This window comes from Bidens hawaiensis, unplaced genomic scaffold (assembly GCF_021521415.1).
Source record: "Bidens hawaiensis isolate Kalapana, Puna unplaced genomic scaffold, B.hawaiensis_p1.1 tig00058906_1, whole genome shotgun sequence".
In the NCBI taxonomy this organism is placed as follows: Eukaryota; Viridiplantae; Streptophyta; class Magnoliopsida; order Asterales; family Asteraceae; genus Bidens; species Bidens hawaiensis.
In genome coordinates, this window is record NW_027500603.1 from 68,421 (window position 1) to 88,556 (window position 20,136).

The 20,136-nt window shown below is 34.7% G+C and overlaps 2 protein-coding genes and 1 pseudogene across 2 annotated transcripts; all 3 read right to left on the minus strand.

Moving 5' to 3' along the window:
* Window positions 1-2,126: 2,126 nt before the first annotated feature.
* LOC143602424 (protein DOG1-like 3) lies at window positions 2,127-2,930 on the minus strand. The gene has a single exon (XM_077079533.1). The coding sequence runs from the start codon at window positions 2,928-2,930 to the stop codon at window positions 2,127-2,129; it is 804 nt and encodes a 267-aa protein (XP_076935648.1).
* Window positions 2,931-6,489: 3,559 nt separating this feature from the next.
* LOC143602431 (cyclin-dependent kinase E-1-like) lies at window positions 6,490-13,360 on the minus strand. Its single transcript, XM_077079536.1, has 16 exons — window positions 13,124-13,360; window positions 12,294-12,404; window positions 11,117-11,220; window positions 10,994-11,036; window positions 10,826-10,924; window positions 10,672-10,741; window positions 10,506-10,600; window positions 10,402-10,435; window positions 9,715-9,799; window positions 9,539-9,616; window positions 9,154-9,201; window positions 8,547-8,579; window positions 8,332-8,440; window positions 7,416-7,643; window positions 6,679-6,742; window positions 6,490-6,508 (listed from the first exon to the last, which is right to left on the minus strand). The coding sequence occupies exons 1-15, from the start codon at window positions 13,358-13,360 to the stop codon at window positions 6,680-6,682; spliced, it is 1,437 nt and encodes a 478-aa protein (XP_076935651.1). The 3' UTR covers window positions 6,490-6,508; window position 6,679.
* A 4,250-nt stretch (window positions 13,361-17,610) lies between these two features.
* Window positions 17,611-19,801, minus strand: LOC143602432 (pentatricopeptide repeat-containing protein At1g09410, mitochondrial pseudogene; annotated as a pseudogene).
* Window positions 19,802-20,136: the final 335 nt, after the last annotated feature.

Consider the following 20,136-nt stretch of genomic DNA (forward strand, 5'->3'; position numbering starts at 1 on the left):
ACTTAAAAAATATGAATTGCTCTTTACAATCTTATAATTATTGGGTCTAAAATTCTTTTTTATCCATAATCCATTTTATCAAGTTCAATTATTGGACCCAAACTAAAACTAAAATCTAAAAAAAAATAAATCCCGATGCAAAATAAAAGAAAGAGCGGTCGATTGAAATTTCTCTTTGGTTCCTTTCTTCTTTGTGAATGCTGAATAATGACTAACCCAGCCGGCCACCACTGTTGGTCGCTGTTAATCGCCAGACTCCTCCACGGTTGACCAAGCTAGCCACCAAGGACTAAGCTATTTTTTTCCCAATGTTATGAGAGTTTCACGGATCATTGGTTAATCGTTAGTTATAACGATATTTGATTTTAATAATATATTTTTTATATGTTTATTGTTATAACATTAAGCATCGTTTAAAATAATTAGCTTATATATTTCGTTACTCCTTAAGACTATGGGTCTTTTTATTTAAACTCGAGTACTTGATTAAGGTATTTAAATCCTCAAAATCAGCCCTGATTCAAAGATTTATCGCTAAGGCCCATTGGAGATAGTCTTATAGTTTATTCAAACATGAGACCCACTACGTCACTTCCATATAGGCATGGGGTTATAATGCGTAGTAATTTCAATCATCCAATATAATTAAATAATGTTTGAATTATAAAAGGTAGAAAAAAAAATTATGTGGATGATTTGATTGGCTAAAAAAAGTAAATAATAAAGGCTCCCAAAACACCATCTTTGTAGCGGTGTGTCAGGCGTTATCGTCACACAAAATCTTTTATTATTACTCCCTTATTCAAAATGTATTAGTTTGAAAAACATAAAGTTTAAGGTAGATTGAATGATTACCTTTTTTGGTAACCAAATGATAATAATGCTCTTGGAAAATGGGTCCATCATATTGTTTATTATTGCTAGTTGTGTGTGCTTAAGGGTAAACTTAGAAATTGACTAATAAATTTTGAAAGTTGACATTTATAATTAGACAAATAAAAAAGAAAATATAGACACTTTTAATGAGATAAGGGGAGTATGTTATAGATGGGACATTGTAACATAGCTAGAAGGATCCCCATTGTAGGCATACATAGATCCTATAGGTGGGCGTAGGGTGACCTAGCTGTGTACCATGGACCGTGATTATAATGGGAGGGTAAGACGTATACAACCCATAAAAATGCATTTGCAAGAAACAAACATAAGAAACCAAAAGCATGCCATGGACGAGTTGTTAAAGTGGATGACATGGAAGTATGGAACTACTTATTAACACTAAACTGACGTCTTTCACATATATAACCAAATAGGACCTATCATGAAAAATGCAAACAAATTAAACACCGAAAAAACTATGGATTTCGAAAGTACCAATATCGAAAATCGTCAAAAACGGGTACCGCAAATGGCACCAAAAATGCTTGCTACGGTATGGTATACGAAGGAAGAAAATCAGTAAATTCCAGTGTCATACCGATCTTGAAACCTCAAAAATGGTACCGAAAATACCCGGTATGGTACCGGCCGGTTACCCGGTTTCATTTGCTCATCCTTATAAAAAAGTTGAACCAAAGACTTTTCAAAACCAGGAAACTTAATTTTCAATTTTGGTTCGGATTGAGCCCAAAACCAATCCAAATCGACCAATTGACTATCATCGTAAGGGCGGAAGGGGCACCCTTGGATAGTGGCTAAGGGATTCAGGAATACCGCCGCAAGTCCATTGGGCTGTGTTTTGCTGGGTTCACGAATCCGAAGTAGAAGTTGATGATTTGTGTTGAAAAGTACGTTCGGGTACTTTTGGATAATTCTAAAGTTAGGAGCATTGCAATTCTAATTTCTTTTCCCCAAAATCAAGATAAATTTCTTCAGAGTTCCAGGTCAATTGCTACAGTTCACATGCTAAATACACTAATGTTAGTAAACATTATTAGTTTTTTAAACAAACGGTAATCAAAGACATCAAACTCACAAGTACATAATTTAATCCAAAAGAAAAACGATACCATTAACTAGTTATGATTGAATTATATACAAACTATAATTATTGAAATCAAATTCATAAGTTACTAAATAAATGCAAACCATCTAAATCCAACAAATCACTCAAAAAATAATATCGCTCACTCCTTATCACTATTCCCATGTAACCTCTTCTTCCCCCAGTCATGTAACCGGAGATGCAACTCCGCCGCGGCTATCAAAAAATACACGGCCTGAATCGGCGTCAATACCTCGATCAACGCCTTCAACGTCTCCAGTCTCAACTCATCCGCCATATGCAGCAACTCCTCCACATCCTCATTCTTCAATTCCAACGCTCTCCTCACCTTCTCCTCACTCTCTCCACCAGCATCCTCCTCACTCCGCATCATCTCCGACACCGCATTCGACAGCTCCACCATCGACCTGTCCGCCACCGACTCCTGCAGCTTCGCCAGCTTCTCCGTCAACACTCGCTCTTCCTGTATCGTCTTCCTATGTAAGCAGTCAATTCGTTCTATCTGGCTTGGCGACAAATCTCCTAGGTCACCGGTGGATATGCCGCGAATTAGGTCTCCGAGTTTAGCTTCTAGCTGTAGTCCGGATTTGGAGTAGAGTAGATGAATGGCTAGTGTTGGCCGCCATCCGCCGATCCATAAGAAGGCGTCCTCGAGGCTGCTCCGCCACGTCGGAGTGAGCATCGAGATGGCGTCGTGTTTCTCCCATACGGATTTCTCTTGGTAGTATTGCTCGTAATGCTGTACCACTTTTTTGATTAGCTGAGCCAGAAGTCCTTGGTCGTTTTGGTTTTGGTTTTGTTTGTGGTTGTTGGAGGCGGTTACGAGTTGTTGGAGGTAGTTGTTCTGTTCGGAGATCCAGTTCTGGAAGAATGTGTTGAATGATTCGGTAGTAGTAGTAGAAGGATTATTATGAGGTTCCGCCATGAAGGCTATTGGTGTGTAAGTAGTTACATGGTGAGTGAATTTATTTGAGGTTGAAAAGAAAAGAGAATTGATTTTGGTTTGTGGAGATGGAGTGCAAGTTGCAGAAGAGAATTGATTGGGGGCTGCAAGTTGAGCACTTGTGCCCCCGAGTCTATCCGTGAAAACCGCTAGGGTTTATCGGTGATGAAATGAAACCATGGGCGAAGAATAATACTGTTTGCCAAGTTGACAGTTTTGGTCCCTATCTAGGTACCACCCTTCCTCTCGCCAACCAAGTCTAAAAAAGATGGGTACATTTCCATTTTAGTCAAACGCATCTTTATTTTTCAATATCTGGTTATATATATCACAACACTCTTACTATCTATAAGATTAAGATCGGGTAGTTCAAGCTCACGGCCTACATAGTAACGAGGTGGCATTTTAACTGACCAAACAACAACCGCCAAAATTTTAACAACCGTACATTGTAAATCTCACTCATAGGAAAGCTATTTATAGAGTCTGAAAAGGATGAGATGTAAATAAACCTTAACTCAATCCTTGAAACTTTTAGTCACCAAAATTTTAAATATTTACCTTTTGGTCTCTAGAGTATTTTTTTTTTCTTGCTAACTAAGCACAAACATTCACCATCTTACCTTTTGGTGCATCAATTTTAGAATGAAACTTTTATTTTTAAAACTTTTTGTTACAATACTTTTAGTTATATAACTTTTGTCACGAAACTTTTACCATAACAAATCGAATTGATACCGACTAAGTATCCATCGCGGTCCCGCTGCAATGCATGGAATCTTTCAAATTTGTAACACAATTAATGGCGTTCCACCGCAAAACACTAGTGGATATACTTGTTTATATGAAGTAGTAATATATTATTAGAAATATTTGGAACAAATGGTAGTGAATAAGTAAAAAAATCAAAACTTAGGTGTTGCTATTGGAATTTGGAAGAAGCATAAAACATGAATGGAATTAAAAAATAGATGTACGAGACAAATTGGCATTTATATTTGAAGTTGATAGAAAAGGTTAATTTTGATTGCAAGTGGTCCTTTTTTCATGGACACATTATTTTCTCTGGTTTGGTCATGGGGAACGGCTATTTTATATTATCAATGAACATTTTATATTATCTATGAACATATATTTTTATTTTAAGTTTTAAATATAATATATTGTCAACTCCAACCTGTATTAGTCTGGGATGGAATTTTTATTTTCATCTTACGAAAGTTGATTGTAATTTTTTTAGAGAATACGTACATGTATTAACTTGATATATAATAAAATTTTTATAATTATTATATATAATAATTAGAAACTTTGGTGCCGCTAAGTGCCAATTGGGCCACTTGGCGGCACCGTATTTATTCTTGGATTTGTTTTTTTTTTAGTTCTGGTATCGTGACAAACATAATGGAAACCGTACGAATTCGCATAAACTCGTTGCATTTTGTTTTAATTTCAATACTATAACCAATGTGACGGAAATCAGCCGCATTTGCGTAGACTCACCGCCTCAACTTCCAGGATCGGCAATGCTCGGATCTTCCCAATGCCCGAGTGTTACCGACTGACGCCACTCAATTGATCCAACTCAAATTTTATACGTTTTTGTTTTATTTTTAGTTTTTAGTTCCGAGGTTATACACACTTAACCGAAACCAGCCGAATATGCGTCGACTTACCGCCTCACGTGAGACAAAATCTGAAGTTGAGCTATTTTCTAACAAACCAACCGACAAGTTTGTGTTTATCATCGTCCGGGTTTTACCAACCTGCCCGGGGTATCACACTAGTTATATATGTTGTATATAAACTTAGTTTAAAGGATATAAAGTTTGCAAATTGTTTTTTTTACACTTTTTTAATTTTTAAAATTTTAAAAGTCCCCTTTGTGGTGGATAATAGCTAAAACATATAACAATGCATACAAAACATCTTTTAATAGCATATACATTTTTACAATTACATGAAATATTATATACATGTATATTCATATAAGAGGACAAATATGGTATAGAAGTATGTATAATTTATATGTGTGGATATGATATGGGCAATGGGGTCCATTTGCGTTGGAAAAGGATAATTCAATAGCTTTGGTAACAAGAATCGAATATATTTGAACTTGAAAGAAAATAGCTCAACTTCAGATTTTGTCTCACGTGCGTGGGTGGGATGGGTATATAGTATATACTAACCAGTATTCCTAAATTCTAAAACAACTACATTAATAAATTATTATCCTTTAAATTAAGTTTATATAAAATTGAACTCACTTTAATCACTAATACAGGATTGTGTCCTTTCTTCATGACGTGCAACAAAATATTGTTGTACGCATGTCAATCTACTATAAAAAGAAAAGGTTATTATGATGATATTAAAAATCTAAACATAAAGGTAAAATGTTATTCTAAGATACCAATATGTTCATGACATGCTTCCCATTTTATAAAATCATGTCATACCTTAACAAATCAAAGATAAGCACCAAAATAATCAACGGGGCAACCAACAGCCGTATGGTCGGTCCACAGCTGGAGCAGGGGATCATTAGCGAAGTCAGTTTCCAAAATCGTCCAAATCACTCTTAGGTCCAACACTCACGATCATTGGTACCATACCCCTTCCGAATGATCTTTCAAGTTCAAATCCAGCACTCAATTAAGCTTAGTACGTAACATATAACTCAAGATCTGGATTTGGTATAGAATATATCGCTCATAAACATATTTTATGAACTAAAAGAATTTAAAACCATATTGTATATTATATAAATAAATCTAAATCTTTTATAAAAAGAATAATGGTTTTATTTTATGAAACTTAGTTAACTAATATATCAGAAATCGGAGAACATGGCTATTTTCTAGATGAGAGTTCATAGATAACATGTTGCATGATTTAGAACTTAGAAGAAAGTTGTAGATGCTTCATTTTCAACAACCATTAGACAAAAATAGATATTTCAATGTCTTTTAGCATTTGAGGGTATTTATGAGATCCAGCTTTCTCTTTCAACCAGTTATCCCATGTGCTTCATGCTGGCTTATTCATACTTTCTTCACTAATACTCATCCTTTTATCAATTTGGCCTTCTAGTATTTCCTCCCCTTAACCTTTTTAGTTATTTAATTTAGTATGTTTATTTAGTAATCATGTATTTTATTTTTAATTATTATTGACAATTGTTTATATTAACTAATTTTGTTTTAGTTGTTAAAACATAAAAGTATTGTTTGTATTTGGAAGATAAAAAGTGTGTAGGATGCTAAATTGTGGTGTGTTTAAGCCATAGATGGATGAGCTTTTAAAGCATTTTAATTCTTATGTTTTATGTAAAATGCTAATGTGTTAATGGTCTTCTTTTCCACCTTCCAAGACGACAACAAAAACAGATGATTGCTAATGCTTTCGAATAACGAACCCGAAAAGACAGGGTGAGACATTTACAACAGTATCTTTATAAATAATAAGGCAACAGTATGTTTTCATAAATAATAAGCGGTCTTGCCGTATACAAGATCCAGCTAAAAAGTCAAAGTCACTTGATGACTTCATCTTCCCTGCACACAACCAACACCAACAAGAAACATTTTAACCATTTTACATGGATACGGGCAGATTTGGAGTATATCTGCAACTTTGCTGAAACTACATGTCTACATCTCTTTTTACACCATAACCACAATAAATAATATAATGATGCAACAAATTGTGGAAAAAAAAAAACTACCTTAAAAACGCCTTGATTTCTGTTGTGGATATCCAGGCATACCCATTCCATCTTTCCTTCTTAACTGGTTTCATAAATAAACATAAAATAAATAGCCCGTAACAAAATTGCAGAAAATGACTGGGGACAATTCATATATACAAACTTGGAAAATATCATATGTGCACATACAAAACTAAGGATATCATATATGCCCTTACAAAGGAGTTAAAATATCAAATGCACTATATTCACTTAAACTTTTTTCCATAAATGACGATTTTACCCTTATTTTCTAAAACTTTAAAATTTCATAAATATTTATTATTTACCCATTTTTAGCTTAAACTTTTGTTTTTTTACCCATTTTTAGTTTCAACTTTTTTTTACCCATTTTTTTAATTTCAACTTCTTTTTTTACTTTTACCCATAAACAATAGGTTTAACAAAATATCATTGATGTCGATCAAAATCCAAAAGGGGTGGAATGATTATTGAGTTAAAATTCATTAATGCCCGGTATATATGATATTCAGTTTTGATTGGACATTTATGAAAATTTTCAAGTCCGTCATGGTATATATGAAATTAATCCTTAGTTATGTTAAGCACACGGCCAAGTTAGGTTTTAAGGTTTCTAGTTTATTTCCTTTATGTATGGGGTTCCCTATCGTATCAAATAGGATTCAATAAAATTATTCCAGCCTCTTAAAAAACAAAGACAAATAAATGACTTTTAAAGAAAATATTAATAAAACCTGCTGCTGTTGTTGTTGGTGGGGTTGGGCTGCAACACCCCGCTGCATTGGAATATTTGCCGGGTTCATTGCACCACCACTGCCCATAGCTGCCTGCGAGGCAAGATTATAGGCGGTCATATTTTGCTGTTGTTGCATCCTTTGCATCCCACCAACCATATGGACCGGACGCCCAACGTTTCTACTCGCCATTACATGAGCCCCCCCTGACATTTGGTTTCCTGACGCCTGATGATTAAAACACACAACATATTCACTCTTTTCTCTGCTTGTGAAGTAAAAGACAGATATTACAATCTACTATTGTTTAAATAGACAAAATATGAAACCCTAATCCTAAATGGGCCAAACGCTAATGATGACTAAAACCCTGTAATGGCTAAGCCTAATATATTCTAACACTGCTTGATGAAGCTATTAGTTTATATGTTTAAAAACCATTCTTGATACGCATATCCCAAATGCTCTATAATAAGAGAGAATCATGCTTAAAACACTTGGTCCAAATACCTATTTGTTTGAAACAAACATTGATTCAAGAATAACTGAAAAAATATTTTTTCTAAAATAACAGAATGCCATTTAGAGAGTACATATTCACCTTTAGTGTATATAAATCTTTTTTTGAAAAAAAAAAGTTCATTATTTCCAAGATGGGAGAGAGAACTGCATAACCGCATAAACACAAGTACCTATTTCTTTAAATGTGATACAGATAATTTTTTTAAATTTAACTTTCTACAAAAAAGCTTGGCTTGAAAAGGAGTTAAATAGTTATTAATGCATGCTCAAGCAAGTCAACAGAATAGAATGAAGGGCAATGCAGTCTTATATTCTGTTTAAGAAGCAAATATATTGCAACTGAAAAATATAATATTATTATGCATCACAAGAAAGAAATGTCGTATAAGCATACCTGTTGAGCAGGCTGAAGACTTGCTGTGCCCTCGAAATCTGTATTGGTGTCGACTGGACGGATGGGATAATTTACGACTTTCTCCCCGGGTTGAGGTGATACCAGTGAACTGACCATTTAAGTAAATATGCATTAACATGACAGCTACCAAACTATGAAACTGTTGGCCTCAATGGATATATAAAAAGAAAGTTATTTTGAGGAAGATATTTTACTTGCGTCCTGGTAACGGTTCCATACGAAAATACCTACATATAAAAAGTCATCAGATTTAACAATAAAAAAAGTAATAGTGATGCCCCAATCAAATTTACCGGGTAAGAAACACATAAATATATACACAAACTAACAGCAAAAACAAAAATAAAAGAAAGTATTTTTTCTTTAATTGAGCACGATTAACAAAAAATTAACTTATTGGTATCATAATTTATCAAGATAAGTAAGTTAAATGACACGTGTTTTTTGCATTAATTATAAAGGTACCACCGCCTTTAAATTTCATCAAGTAGATCTGAGGTCTAAATTTCATCTAGCTGTGACAAGGTATTCATTTCACTAACTTTGTAACTTTAATTCATAAACTTACATTTTGTGGATTCATGGAATGTGAACTAAATGCACAACTTTTTGACTTTGCTACACAATTTTGTAGATACGAGACCAAGACAAAATAAAATTATTTCACATATAAAAACTGTGTATCAAAGTTAAATATTTAGTGAATCCAAAAGTTATGGCCCCTTTTTCACACGTGTGTGTATGCGCGCACACACACACATATATATATAGAGAGAGAGAGAAGAGGGGGGGGGGGCTCACTCGTGGTCAAGAGCTTGCGCTGCTGTTATACGTTTCCGGGGATCATATCTGCAACGAAATAATGGACAAAAAGAATAGTAAACATATTTGAAAAGAAAGATTAACTGAATAAAATAAGGTATGTATTTAAAGCACACAATCATGTTAAAAATGATAGTGCACAATATAATAAAAAATTGTCAACAAATATAAACCGAGACAGAAGTTACTGTAAAGTATTAGTTATGTTTATGTGTGTGAAAACAAAAATTACAAATTGCCACTGGTTTGCAATCATTTTGGCAAGTGCATGTTAACACTGTGTTAACAAAATACACATTTTAATATAATATGATGCATATTTCATTAAATGGAAATATTATTAATTTGGAGAGATGTCACATACTCCAACATTTTACAGAGAAGATCATATGCAGGATTTTTTGGAGAGAGATGAACAACACTGTAAAGACCAGGACTGTCACTGTAAGAAACATAGATACATGACAAGTGTAAGATGGTGATCACAATAAATAATATTACTCGCTAATTCATGAAAACAATAGATAAGAAGGAACATACTATTTGTGCCCTTGAATATGCTGCTGATCTGACTGCCAATGGGGAAGGTTAGCAAGTGTTGGCCACTTGTCTACTGTTGGATGGCCTGAAATTATGATTGTAGTTCATTATATACATATACAAAAGAGAAACTATCAAAAGAAGAGGTAGGGGTCAATAAAATCATCATCCAAATCAGATAAGTTGGGATGTTCACAGTGCGGTTTGGCTGGTTTTGACAGAATTTCTGAGCTGAACGGCTAAGTACCGGACCGGCCCAAACGGTTCAGTTTTGGCGGTTTGGGCTATTTTCTTTAGTACGGGATTGTACCATTAGATCTTCAAAAGTTCAGTAAAATAGATTTAAAAAAAAATACGACTCACTTTATCTTTTGAGTATTAAGAATATAGCGCATAATCAATTAAACTAATAAATGCACATGTTATAACTGTCAGATTCTTATACGTTAAATAACTATCATATTTTTATTAAAACTACATAGATTATTAAAAAAAAACAAATTTTATTACTATTTCGGCCGGGTCAGTTTACCCAGCAGGTTCCAAACCGTAAACCGAACCATGAAAACCGGTTTTCCAAACCATAAGTGAGTATATGCAGAATGACATCTTGTCCGAATTTGAATTCAGAACTTTGAAAGGGTTTAGTGGGCCGTATCAATTTACAATTTCATCTTTTTTCCTTACCTAAAACCTTGAAAATTTTGTCGAGTTGATCAAGCTGAACAAACAACCCCTATTAGGAAAACACAATATTGATAAATTCTAGTGAGCATAGGTATGTTTGTCACCTGGAAAGGATTTGGCGTGGCCTTTACTTCCTGTCCTTGAAATAATGGCTTCAACGTAAGAAGCTCCGCAAATATACAGCCAACAGCCCACATATCTAATAATAATCAATATGCATCATAAATATCATAAATCTAGTAACTTAGAAATTGTAGCAATGTTCCATACCGACAGCACTAGTATAATGCTTTGCCCCAAGAAGCAACTCTGCTGCACGATACCATATGGTTACAACAACCTGCAATTAATATTCACACAAAGCACCATATTAGAACTAGACGTTACAAATAAAATTGAAAAACAAGTCTATTTCAAATCTTACCCCGTTATCGGACAATGGTTTTAGTGGTGCCTGATATATTCTAGCAAGTCCAAAATCAGCTATTTTTACAACCCCTTGTTCTTCTCCATCACCCATAACCTAATTTCAACATTAAATTAAACAGTTAGAATTAATATATCAGTGGTGACAATATACACACATTCTTACCAAAATATTTGAGGGTTTAAGGTCACGATGCATAATCCAATTGCTGCATTTATTTTTATTAAATGTAAGTGCTTTATTTATAAAGATTATGCAATATTGAATAGACTCATAAGTTGTATTTACCTGTGAAGATAATTCAACCCATTAAGTAACTGCCATAATATTGACTTCACTGTGTATTGGTTGATCGCTTGGTTGACTTTGTCCCTGTGATGCCTAATAATTTCCTAATGATTTCACACAAATAAAGAGAAGGAATTAGTTAGGTGTCAATAATGTGACAGTACTAGAAATCGGCATAAGTTTATCCAACGCAATTACGTCATACTTTTTACTATGGCTAAGAAAACCGAATTTTGCAGCATCCATGGTATAAAGAACTCTGTTTGAGTGTGGAGTCTGAATATAAGCTACAGTAAGAACTCGGTGTGTAAACGAGCACAGCCAAGCCTGACGTCAGCTAGACTCGAACTCAAGCTCGGCTCATTTCGAGTCTCTTTCTAAATCTCAAACTCGGCTTGTGAGTAATTTTTCAAGCTTGAGCTCAGCTCGGGCTTGACTTGTTTCCTATTTATTAATTATTTTATATATTCTTTTATTTCTTCATATAAGAACAAATATTAGCAAAATATATATTCAATTAAAATTATATAAGTAATAAGCCCGTTCAGGCCCACTGGCTGGATCGTGCAGTCAAGCTCGATTAGTGAAGCTTGCACTCGGGCTTGTTTATTGCTTAATTTTAGGCTCAAACTTGTTTATGTTCGGCTTGATTCGAGTTTTTTTTCGAGTTGGTCTCAAGTAGCTCGCAAGCAGTTTGGCTCGTTTACACCCCACTAAGATTCACTTGTGGAGCATGTATGGGTTTGAAACCTACTTGGTAAATTTGTTTTGCTCAATAAAGACCCAACACATTTGCAATGTAAAGATGTGATAATGAATGATTTTGTATTCCATTAAAGTACAAAAGAATGGAACAATTATGACTCCCTGTGTTAGAACTAATCTGTCAGATATCTTCACAAAAACATTACATAAGAATCGAATTAATATAGAGTTAGGTCCAATACTATAAAGGGTAACTTAACTTATATTGCTCTAGATCATCCTTCTGTCTTCTATTGCTCTTAAATACACATATATGGGTGGCTTTAATGAAAAAAGTTGAATATTTGGTGGCCATTACATACATAGTCACTTGAAAGATACATGTGTGATCACAATCAGAAAAATACAGTACTTCATCATAAATAATTGAAAAATAAGACGGTAAACATAAGTAGGTAAATAATATGCTCACATAGAGGTCGTGCTCCGCATAACTGAAAGCCAGATATAGAGACATATCTATATGATTGATGTGCACATTCACCAACTTCACCACGTTCTCATGTGATATTTCCCTAAGCAGCTGCATTCACATTGTAATATGTTCATCAAAACATGAAAGCGTATACAAAAGATTAGCATTAAAGACCTGGTTACATTTACAGACTACTGTTTCATTGGGCATCTACATTAATATAACAGCATTTTGTAAACTTTGGATGTGAAGTGATTTCACTATTCATCTAATAGTGAAATAGTACAAAACATGAAGAAGCACATACAACTCAAAACGCTTCAAAAATGAGTTTGAATAATATTTAAATAATTAATCTTAAGCAACTGTTTTCCTCTTTTAACTTTCAAAACATAGCATTTTACAAAATTCCAAATACACTGACGTCCTTTTCTAATCAATATTTAAGCATTAATTTTATTCCAAACCGACCTGAGTCAAACTCACATTATATTTTTAGTTTTTTTTTTTTTTGCAGTAATGGTTTTTTTTTATCCAAATTCCATATATACCGTCGCAGCGTGATTAATTCTACCTAACTTTCTATATAAACTTTATTCAAAACCGAGCTCTCGCAACACTAGGCAAAACACACAAACCAAGCCAAATACAATACTAGTTTTTTCTACAACTACATTCCAATATAAATTCTAATCAAAACCACTAATTTAGAAAGTATTAGAGAAAAAAAAACAAAACCTAACTCAGTAACTCAGTAAGTGTACAAACAAATCAAGAACACAACCAATAGAAAATTAATAATTAATAATAATAATAATAAAATTGACCATGATTTCTCGAATTGCAGTGGGCGAAACGCCATCGCCATCTTTGGACTGCTTGAATTTCTTAATGGCGATGCATTTGCTCCGATTGGACTTGATTTTGGCTAAGAACACAAGGCCGTAAGTTCCTTCGCCGATTTTACCAATCAGATCGTACTGCTGCAACCATTCCGGTCGATTAGGGGAACTATTGGTGTTACTACCACTATTATTATTATTATTATTGCCTCTGTTGCTCATTATTGTAGCAGAATTTGAAAAGCCCTAATTTGATTTGATTTAGGGCATCTTTCGCGGGCTAATGGTTTTGTTTGCAGACAATCAATCCGTGGGGATGAATACTGTTATTGTTATTGTTATTGTTATTGTTATTGTTATTGTTATGTTATTTGGGTCGGTGATATTTTTATAGCAAAATCTTTTCACAGCTCAGGTTTTCTAAAAATCCTTAAAATAGCCTATTTTTTAAGTTGGATCCAACAAAAATAAGAATTAATTCGACGGATTATTATAGCTTATCAAATGTTTACACGTGTTCAAAATTTTCAACGGATCCGACTTTTTTTTAAGCTATCTGCTGGATTCGTGTTCCAGGCGACATAATAATAAATAGTCGGATCCGACGATTGAGTTCATGCTTCCATTGGATTCGACTGTTTAATTTGTCTGTCGAACACTATATTTTCAATTGGGGGTCGAGTTTTAGAGTAAAACTGAACACCATGGTTGTGTTCACTTCGAAAAACTAAGCGATTTGCACTATGGATTTGTTTGATTTTGTAGAGAAATGAAAAAGATGGAGATGGAGGTTGGTTATGAAAGTTTAGGGCTTGTGAGGTAGAAGATGAAGAATTCTGTTGGATCCGACGGTTCTTTAACAAATTCCGTCGGATCCATTAACACGTTGACACATTGCGCGATTTTAAAAGGGTCCACAAATTCCGTCGGACGGTGTTGAAATTCCGCGAAACCGTCGGCAAAAATAGTCTATTTTGGGGATTTTTTGAAAACCTAGGCTATTTCTGGAAAAGGTTGGTCAAAATATACTATTTTAAGAATTTTTCATATTTTTAAGTGTAAGCAAAGATATTGTGTTATAATAGGGGCTAGGGGTGTCTTCGGCAACCCTCTTCCGGGTAGGTTTAGATGAGTGGCTATATACTGTCGCCACCCATTCGGTAGGTTTTGCAGGGAGCCCTTATGGGTTATAGTTGTCGATGATTTAGTGGTGAATTTGGTGAAATAGTTGATGCTTAACGGCTATAAAGCTGTTAAAAAGAGAGAATGTCTATTTTGGTCTTATCTGGTTTGTTGATTTTAACTATTTTAGTCTAATCAGCTAACTCTTAACTATACGAGTCATTAAAGTTCCGGTTTAAAACGATGCCAGTCCAATTGATAAATACCATCCAACTTCTCCGTTAAAAACCCCATGTAGCCATGTGCGCCACACGTGAGGGGTAAATTCGTCCACTTTGATTTCAAAACGTTAAAACCTAGAAAATAAATTCGTCAAATTCACATATAAAAAGACTAACATAAAAACAAATAAAATATTATAAAACGATATTTTATACGATTGGTAAAACTCGGACGCTTTTAGAGTTAGATTTATAATAAAAATGTTTTATAAATACTTTAACTTTATGTTAATCAAAACATGTTTTTAAACATGAAAACATGTTTTTAAACATGTTTGATGGCCATCAACAATTAAAAAAAAGAGCAGCCGATCACATGATGACACAAATGAAAAAAAATTATAGAAGGATCTCCTTTTTGGGCAAGATCTGAACCCAGGCCAAATAAGGGAAACACCAACTACAACATCACCAAAGCCAACGCGGTAAGAGTAACTTCAATGATTTTGTAGCACAAATAAATAATATATATGAAAATCTTGGAACCTATTTCATTTTGTGACACCAACTTTCTCTTTTACTATATATATAGATAATGCTTGTTTCAAATTTTATTTTTTATATCTTTCTCATCATTTTAAACCATTTCACTAAAAATCACACACTAATGCCTACAATACTATCAAGAATTTAGGCATATGACCAAGAAATGACATTCAAATTAGTTCAAAGTTGAGAGATTTGAAACGCAAGATTACCGTGTTCTAACAAACGTTATAACTGCGCGTTTGACGGACTTAAGGCTTTTGAAGAAACTGAGACTAAAGCAATTGCCCAATGCCCTTCCGAGTACATACACCACTTGGCAGTGTGGAACTTTCTAAAAGCCATCAAATCATTCAACCGATGTGACATGACGGTCTCAACAGCGACACTTCGGATGTTGAGAATTATTTTTTCTTAAAGCTTAGCTTTCTTTTTATGCTTTAATGATTCTAGTATTGTATTTTATTTTATGTTTTATTGTGAGTGAGTTCTCTTTATTATATAGAGTAGTTGTAAGTGGTTGTGAGTGATAGAGACAGAGAAGCTTTTGTTCACGAGTAAATTTGAAGAAACACGATTTAACCTCTATAATTTTTTAATATTTTTTGAAAGTGGTTGTGAGTGAAGAGAAATAATATATAATAATAAAAGTATTATTTAATTGAAAATAAGAGAAAAATTATAGTGTTTTTTAATGTAATTATAGATTTGAAGATAAAGATGCTGCTAGGAATGTTCTAACTCTACAAAACGTATTCTAACACTTTGATACCGGCAACTAAAGACCCTTTGGATAATATAATGTTATTGCATCTACCTATTAACTGTTAATCTTTTTTTTGAACAACAACTCACTCACTCTCTAACTCTACTTTTAAATTGCAATATATTTTCTACCCCAAAGGCAAGAGGCTTGAACCCACACCCTTTAAAAAACAAAGCCGTTTCAACACATTAATTCCGCTAGACTAAATACCCTTCCGCTAGACTAAATACCCTTTGCTAGTATTAATCTAATAGTAGTAAATGTAACAATTAAAATATAATTAAATGGTATATAACTTGCACTTGACAATAACATTTATTATTAAAATAAATACTATTTGAGATCAAAGGCTTTTGGTCTGATGATATTTTAAAGTGCGAATGGTCCCCTCTTTTTCAGGTTAAGGTTCGAGTCCTATTGTTAAAAAAACAAAAGAAAAAAAGAAGAAAAGGAAAAACTAATTGCAAATTCAAGTAAGATTACGTTTTGCACTTTAATATATAACTAACAACAATGAGAATTAAATGTTGGTATTTCATATATTATACATATATTACATAGATTAGACAGGTGTGTGAGTTGATATTATAAAATATACTAATTGCAAATTAAGGTACCATGTCTTTTTGCACTTCAATATATAACTAACAACAATGAGAATGAAATGTTGATATTTGATATATTATTATATATATTGCGTAGATTAGATAGGTGTGTGAGTTGGTAAATAAAAGATACTATTTGTAAATTAAGGTACCATGTCTTTTTGCACTTCAATATATAACTAACTACGATGAGAATTAAATGTTGGTATTTCATATATATTATATATACAGTGTAGAAAGAAGTAGAACCTTCATACAATTATAATAGAATTAAGTTCCATTGAAAATGACAGTCTTCCTTATGTTCTTGATCTTAACTTCAGGTAATCAACAACGACTCATTCTTACATATGTTATATTTTCTTCTGGAGGATTTTGTAGAATAGTTTCATTTCTGTTAGTTGTTCCAGGTATTATGAACTTTCCTCAAACAACGCGTGCTCGTTGTGGATGCCACCATGACTGGGAATGTGCAGGGATAGGTTGCCCACGACATCATCCAGCTTTGTGTATGTTGTGTTCTTGTTTTTGTGCAGGAGCAAAGACATTACCAGATGGTACCAGTAAAAACACAAATAATAATGGCAAAAATCAGAAACAAGTACCACAACTCCAAGTTCAACCCTAGTACACATGTTAAATTTTATACATGAGATCCATCACTGATAAAGACCTATATATGCATTAAAATAATAAAGAGAATGTTTTTACAATAACATTTTCACATAATTCTTTACTTTTTATAAAGACAAAGGTTAATTGACAACCAAAAGTCAAAACTGAAACAAAAATGTTAATGTTATTTACTAGAAATGATTTGCATATTTATAAGTTATCAATTTAAAACCAACATTAACAAAGGGATTAATTGAAAACAAATTAATGGTGAAGTTAAAAATTGCTATTGATTTTAAGCTTTGGATAATAATCTCTTCCCCCCCCCCATCTTTAAATAAAGAACAAATAGCACTTTTGTTTTAATATTTAATACCGCTTTCGCTGAAAAATAGCGTTGCGACGACTCGAACTTGATTCACGAAGGAATTACCTAAGTTTCTTTCTAGAAGGGTTTTATTTTTTTAACGCCGTACCAAACAAAAAATAAAAATAAATAATCTATAATTGGGAGCATAAGAATGGAAGTAATGAAGAGCACTATAATATTACAAATAACAACAATTAGAACATCTTAAATACTCAAAACTGTGCACCCCAACAATAAATATTTTCTACCTATTTAACCCAACTAAATTCAACAAAAAATGAAACAATCCAATATCATCATTTGTTACCAGTAATCCCTGCAGGAACATAACCCATCTTTAAAATGATGGAACCTATTCGCATCCCTCAAAACAATCTCCCGACCCATCACCCGCGATATCAATTTAATAGCCGAATGACAATCCCCACAAACCCTCAGATTCTTCATCACCCTAATGGGCATCCCTTGTGGCAACTTCACCAGCCCATAAGCCACAGCTAGTTTCTCACTATGATAACCCAAACTATGCACCTTCTCCTCATCCTCCACATCATGCAACACAAAACTCTCATCTGGACAATAACCAACTTCTTTCAAAAGCCCGCTTAAGTACTCCAGCATCCCCATAATCAACTGCTGGTCACGGTGGGGCCCACTCTCCCCGCCTCTAAACATATGCACTTCATTCTCTATCACTATCCAACTGCATCCAGGTGATTTCTTTACATCATGTGCTCTCATTGATCTCCTTAGCTCTGCGACCGCACCCCATTTACCTTTTGATGCATATATGTTTGACAGCAACACGTATGGGCCTGCGTTCCAAGGCTCGAGCTGCAAAAGCTTCTTAGCTGCCACCTCAGCCATCTCAAGATTCATATGGGTTCGACACGCGCCCATTAACGAACCCCATATGATAGCATCTGCATCCATTGGCATGTTATTGATTAACTCCATTGCCTCTTCTAACCGACCGCCTCGACCCAGCAGATCCACCATGCAAGCGTAGTGAACGGTTTTCGGGTCAACTTGATACTTTGACTTCATTGACTCAAATATTTCACGCCCCTCGTTAATCTTTCCAGTGTAGCTGCAAGCCGAGAGAACTCCAATGAAGGTGACATCATCTGGTCGAATGTTTGAAGAGGATAGTTTTTGAAAGATTTCCAAAGCTGCTTCTGCTAAACCATGTTGTGCATACCCTGTAATGATGGAATTCCACATAACTATATCTTTTGTGGGAGACCGTTCGAATACACGTTTCGCTTTAGACAAATCGCCACATTTTACATACATTGTGATTAATACAGAACCGACATACACGTCAGCATCAAACAAAGCTTTGACTAATTGACCATGAATTTGTCTACCATGATCAAGACTGGCCAAACTGGAACATACCGAAAGGACACTGATCAAACAAGGGAAATTGGGTTTGACTCCTTGTGTTTGCATCAACGAAAACAAACTCAAGGCTTCTAGTTCAAACCCTTTTCGTTCATACGTCTTGATCATTGCACTCCATGTTCCAACATCTTTCTCTCTCATCTGATCGAATATCTTTCTCGCTTTAATGACATCGCCATTCTGGCCCAACCCGAGTATCATGGCATTGCATGAAACCACTGACTTGTAAGGCATGGCTTTAAAAAGCTCCAAAGCTTCTTCTATTCTTCCACTCTGTGTGTAGCCCATCAACATTGCGGTCCACGACACCTCGTTTTTGTTTGGCATCACCTCAAACAGTTTCCTAGCAACGTCAACACGGTTGTTCTGGACATACCCAGAAATCATGGTGGTCCAAGTGATCACATTCTTGTCATTCATTTCATCAAACATTTGACGTGCTTCATTCAACCGACCCGTCTGACAGTACCCACCAACCATACTGGTTTTCGCAACCACGTCTTTTACCGGCATAGCATCAAAAAAACTTCGGGCCTTGTCTATTTGATTGTCCTGAATAAGCCCACCCAACATGACCGTCCACGACACCACGTTTCTTTCGGGCATCTGCCAGAACAGCGACTCCGCCTCATAGACCAAACCCTCTTCGACGTAACCTCGGATCATTGCGGTCCAGGAAACGACGTTTCTGTCGGGCATTTGGTCGAACACACACCGGGCTTCCTTTAACATCCTATTCTTGACATACCCAGAAACCAGACCGTTCCAGGAAACAATGGTTCGTTCAGGCATTTCGTCGAACAGGTGGCGGGCTTCATGGGGTTGGTTGTTGTTGAAGTAGCAGGCAACCATTGAGTTCCATGAAACGATGTTCTTGTCCTGTAAACGATCAAATATTTGACGAGCAGAGTCTATTTGACCAAGGCGTCCATAGCGTGCAATCTGAGAATTGGCGGCAACATTTGAACAGCAGTGTCGTCTGAACAACAGAATACTGCTACTACTACGCATTGTGGATGTATGAGTCTCTTTGGAAATTTGAACTATCCGAACTCAAAAATGCATAAATGGGTTAAACGGCTCATCCCGTAAACTCACCAGGTGGACACGAGGATAACTAGTTGACTGTCTATGGATTCGAGCCAAACCTATTTAGGGACTCTTAGCGTTTTACCTCTTAATGGTTAATAGCATTTTAACAGTTAAAAACTAACCTTAAGTTTAAGTATGAGATAGTTTTTGTTATGAAGGAATGAAAGGTGAAATGTAACAAGTCATTTTAAAGAAATGAAAAAAAACATGTTTGGTCATCATGCATGAATGGAATGGATATGAAACTCCTTCCA

Coding starts and splice junctions, on each gene's coding strand:
- LOC143602431 (XM_077079536.1), bottom strand. CDS start 13,360: ATGAGCAACAGAGGCAATAATAATAATAATAATAGTGGTAGTAACACC. Junction 9,202..9,538: donor CTTCTCTGTAAAATGTTGGA/GTATGTGACATC, acceptor ATTTCGTTGCAG/ATATGATCCCCGGAAACGTA. Junction 8,441..8,546: donor GAACCGTTACCAGGACGCAA/GTAAAATATCTT, acceptor TTAAATGGTCAG/TTCACTGGTATCACCTCAAC.
- LOC143602424 (XM_077079533.1), bottom strand. CDS start 2,930: ATGGCGGAACCTCATAATAATCCTTCTACTACTACTACCGAATCATTC.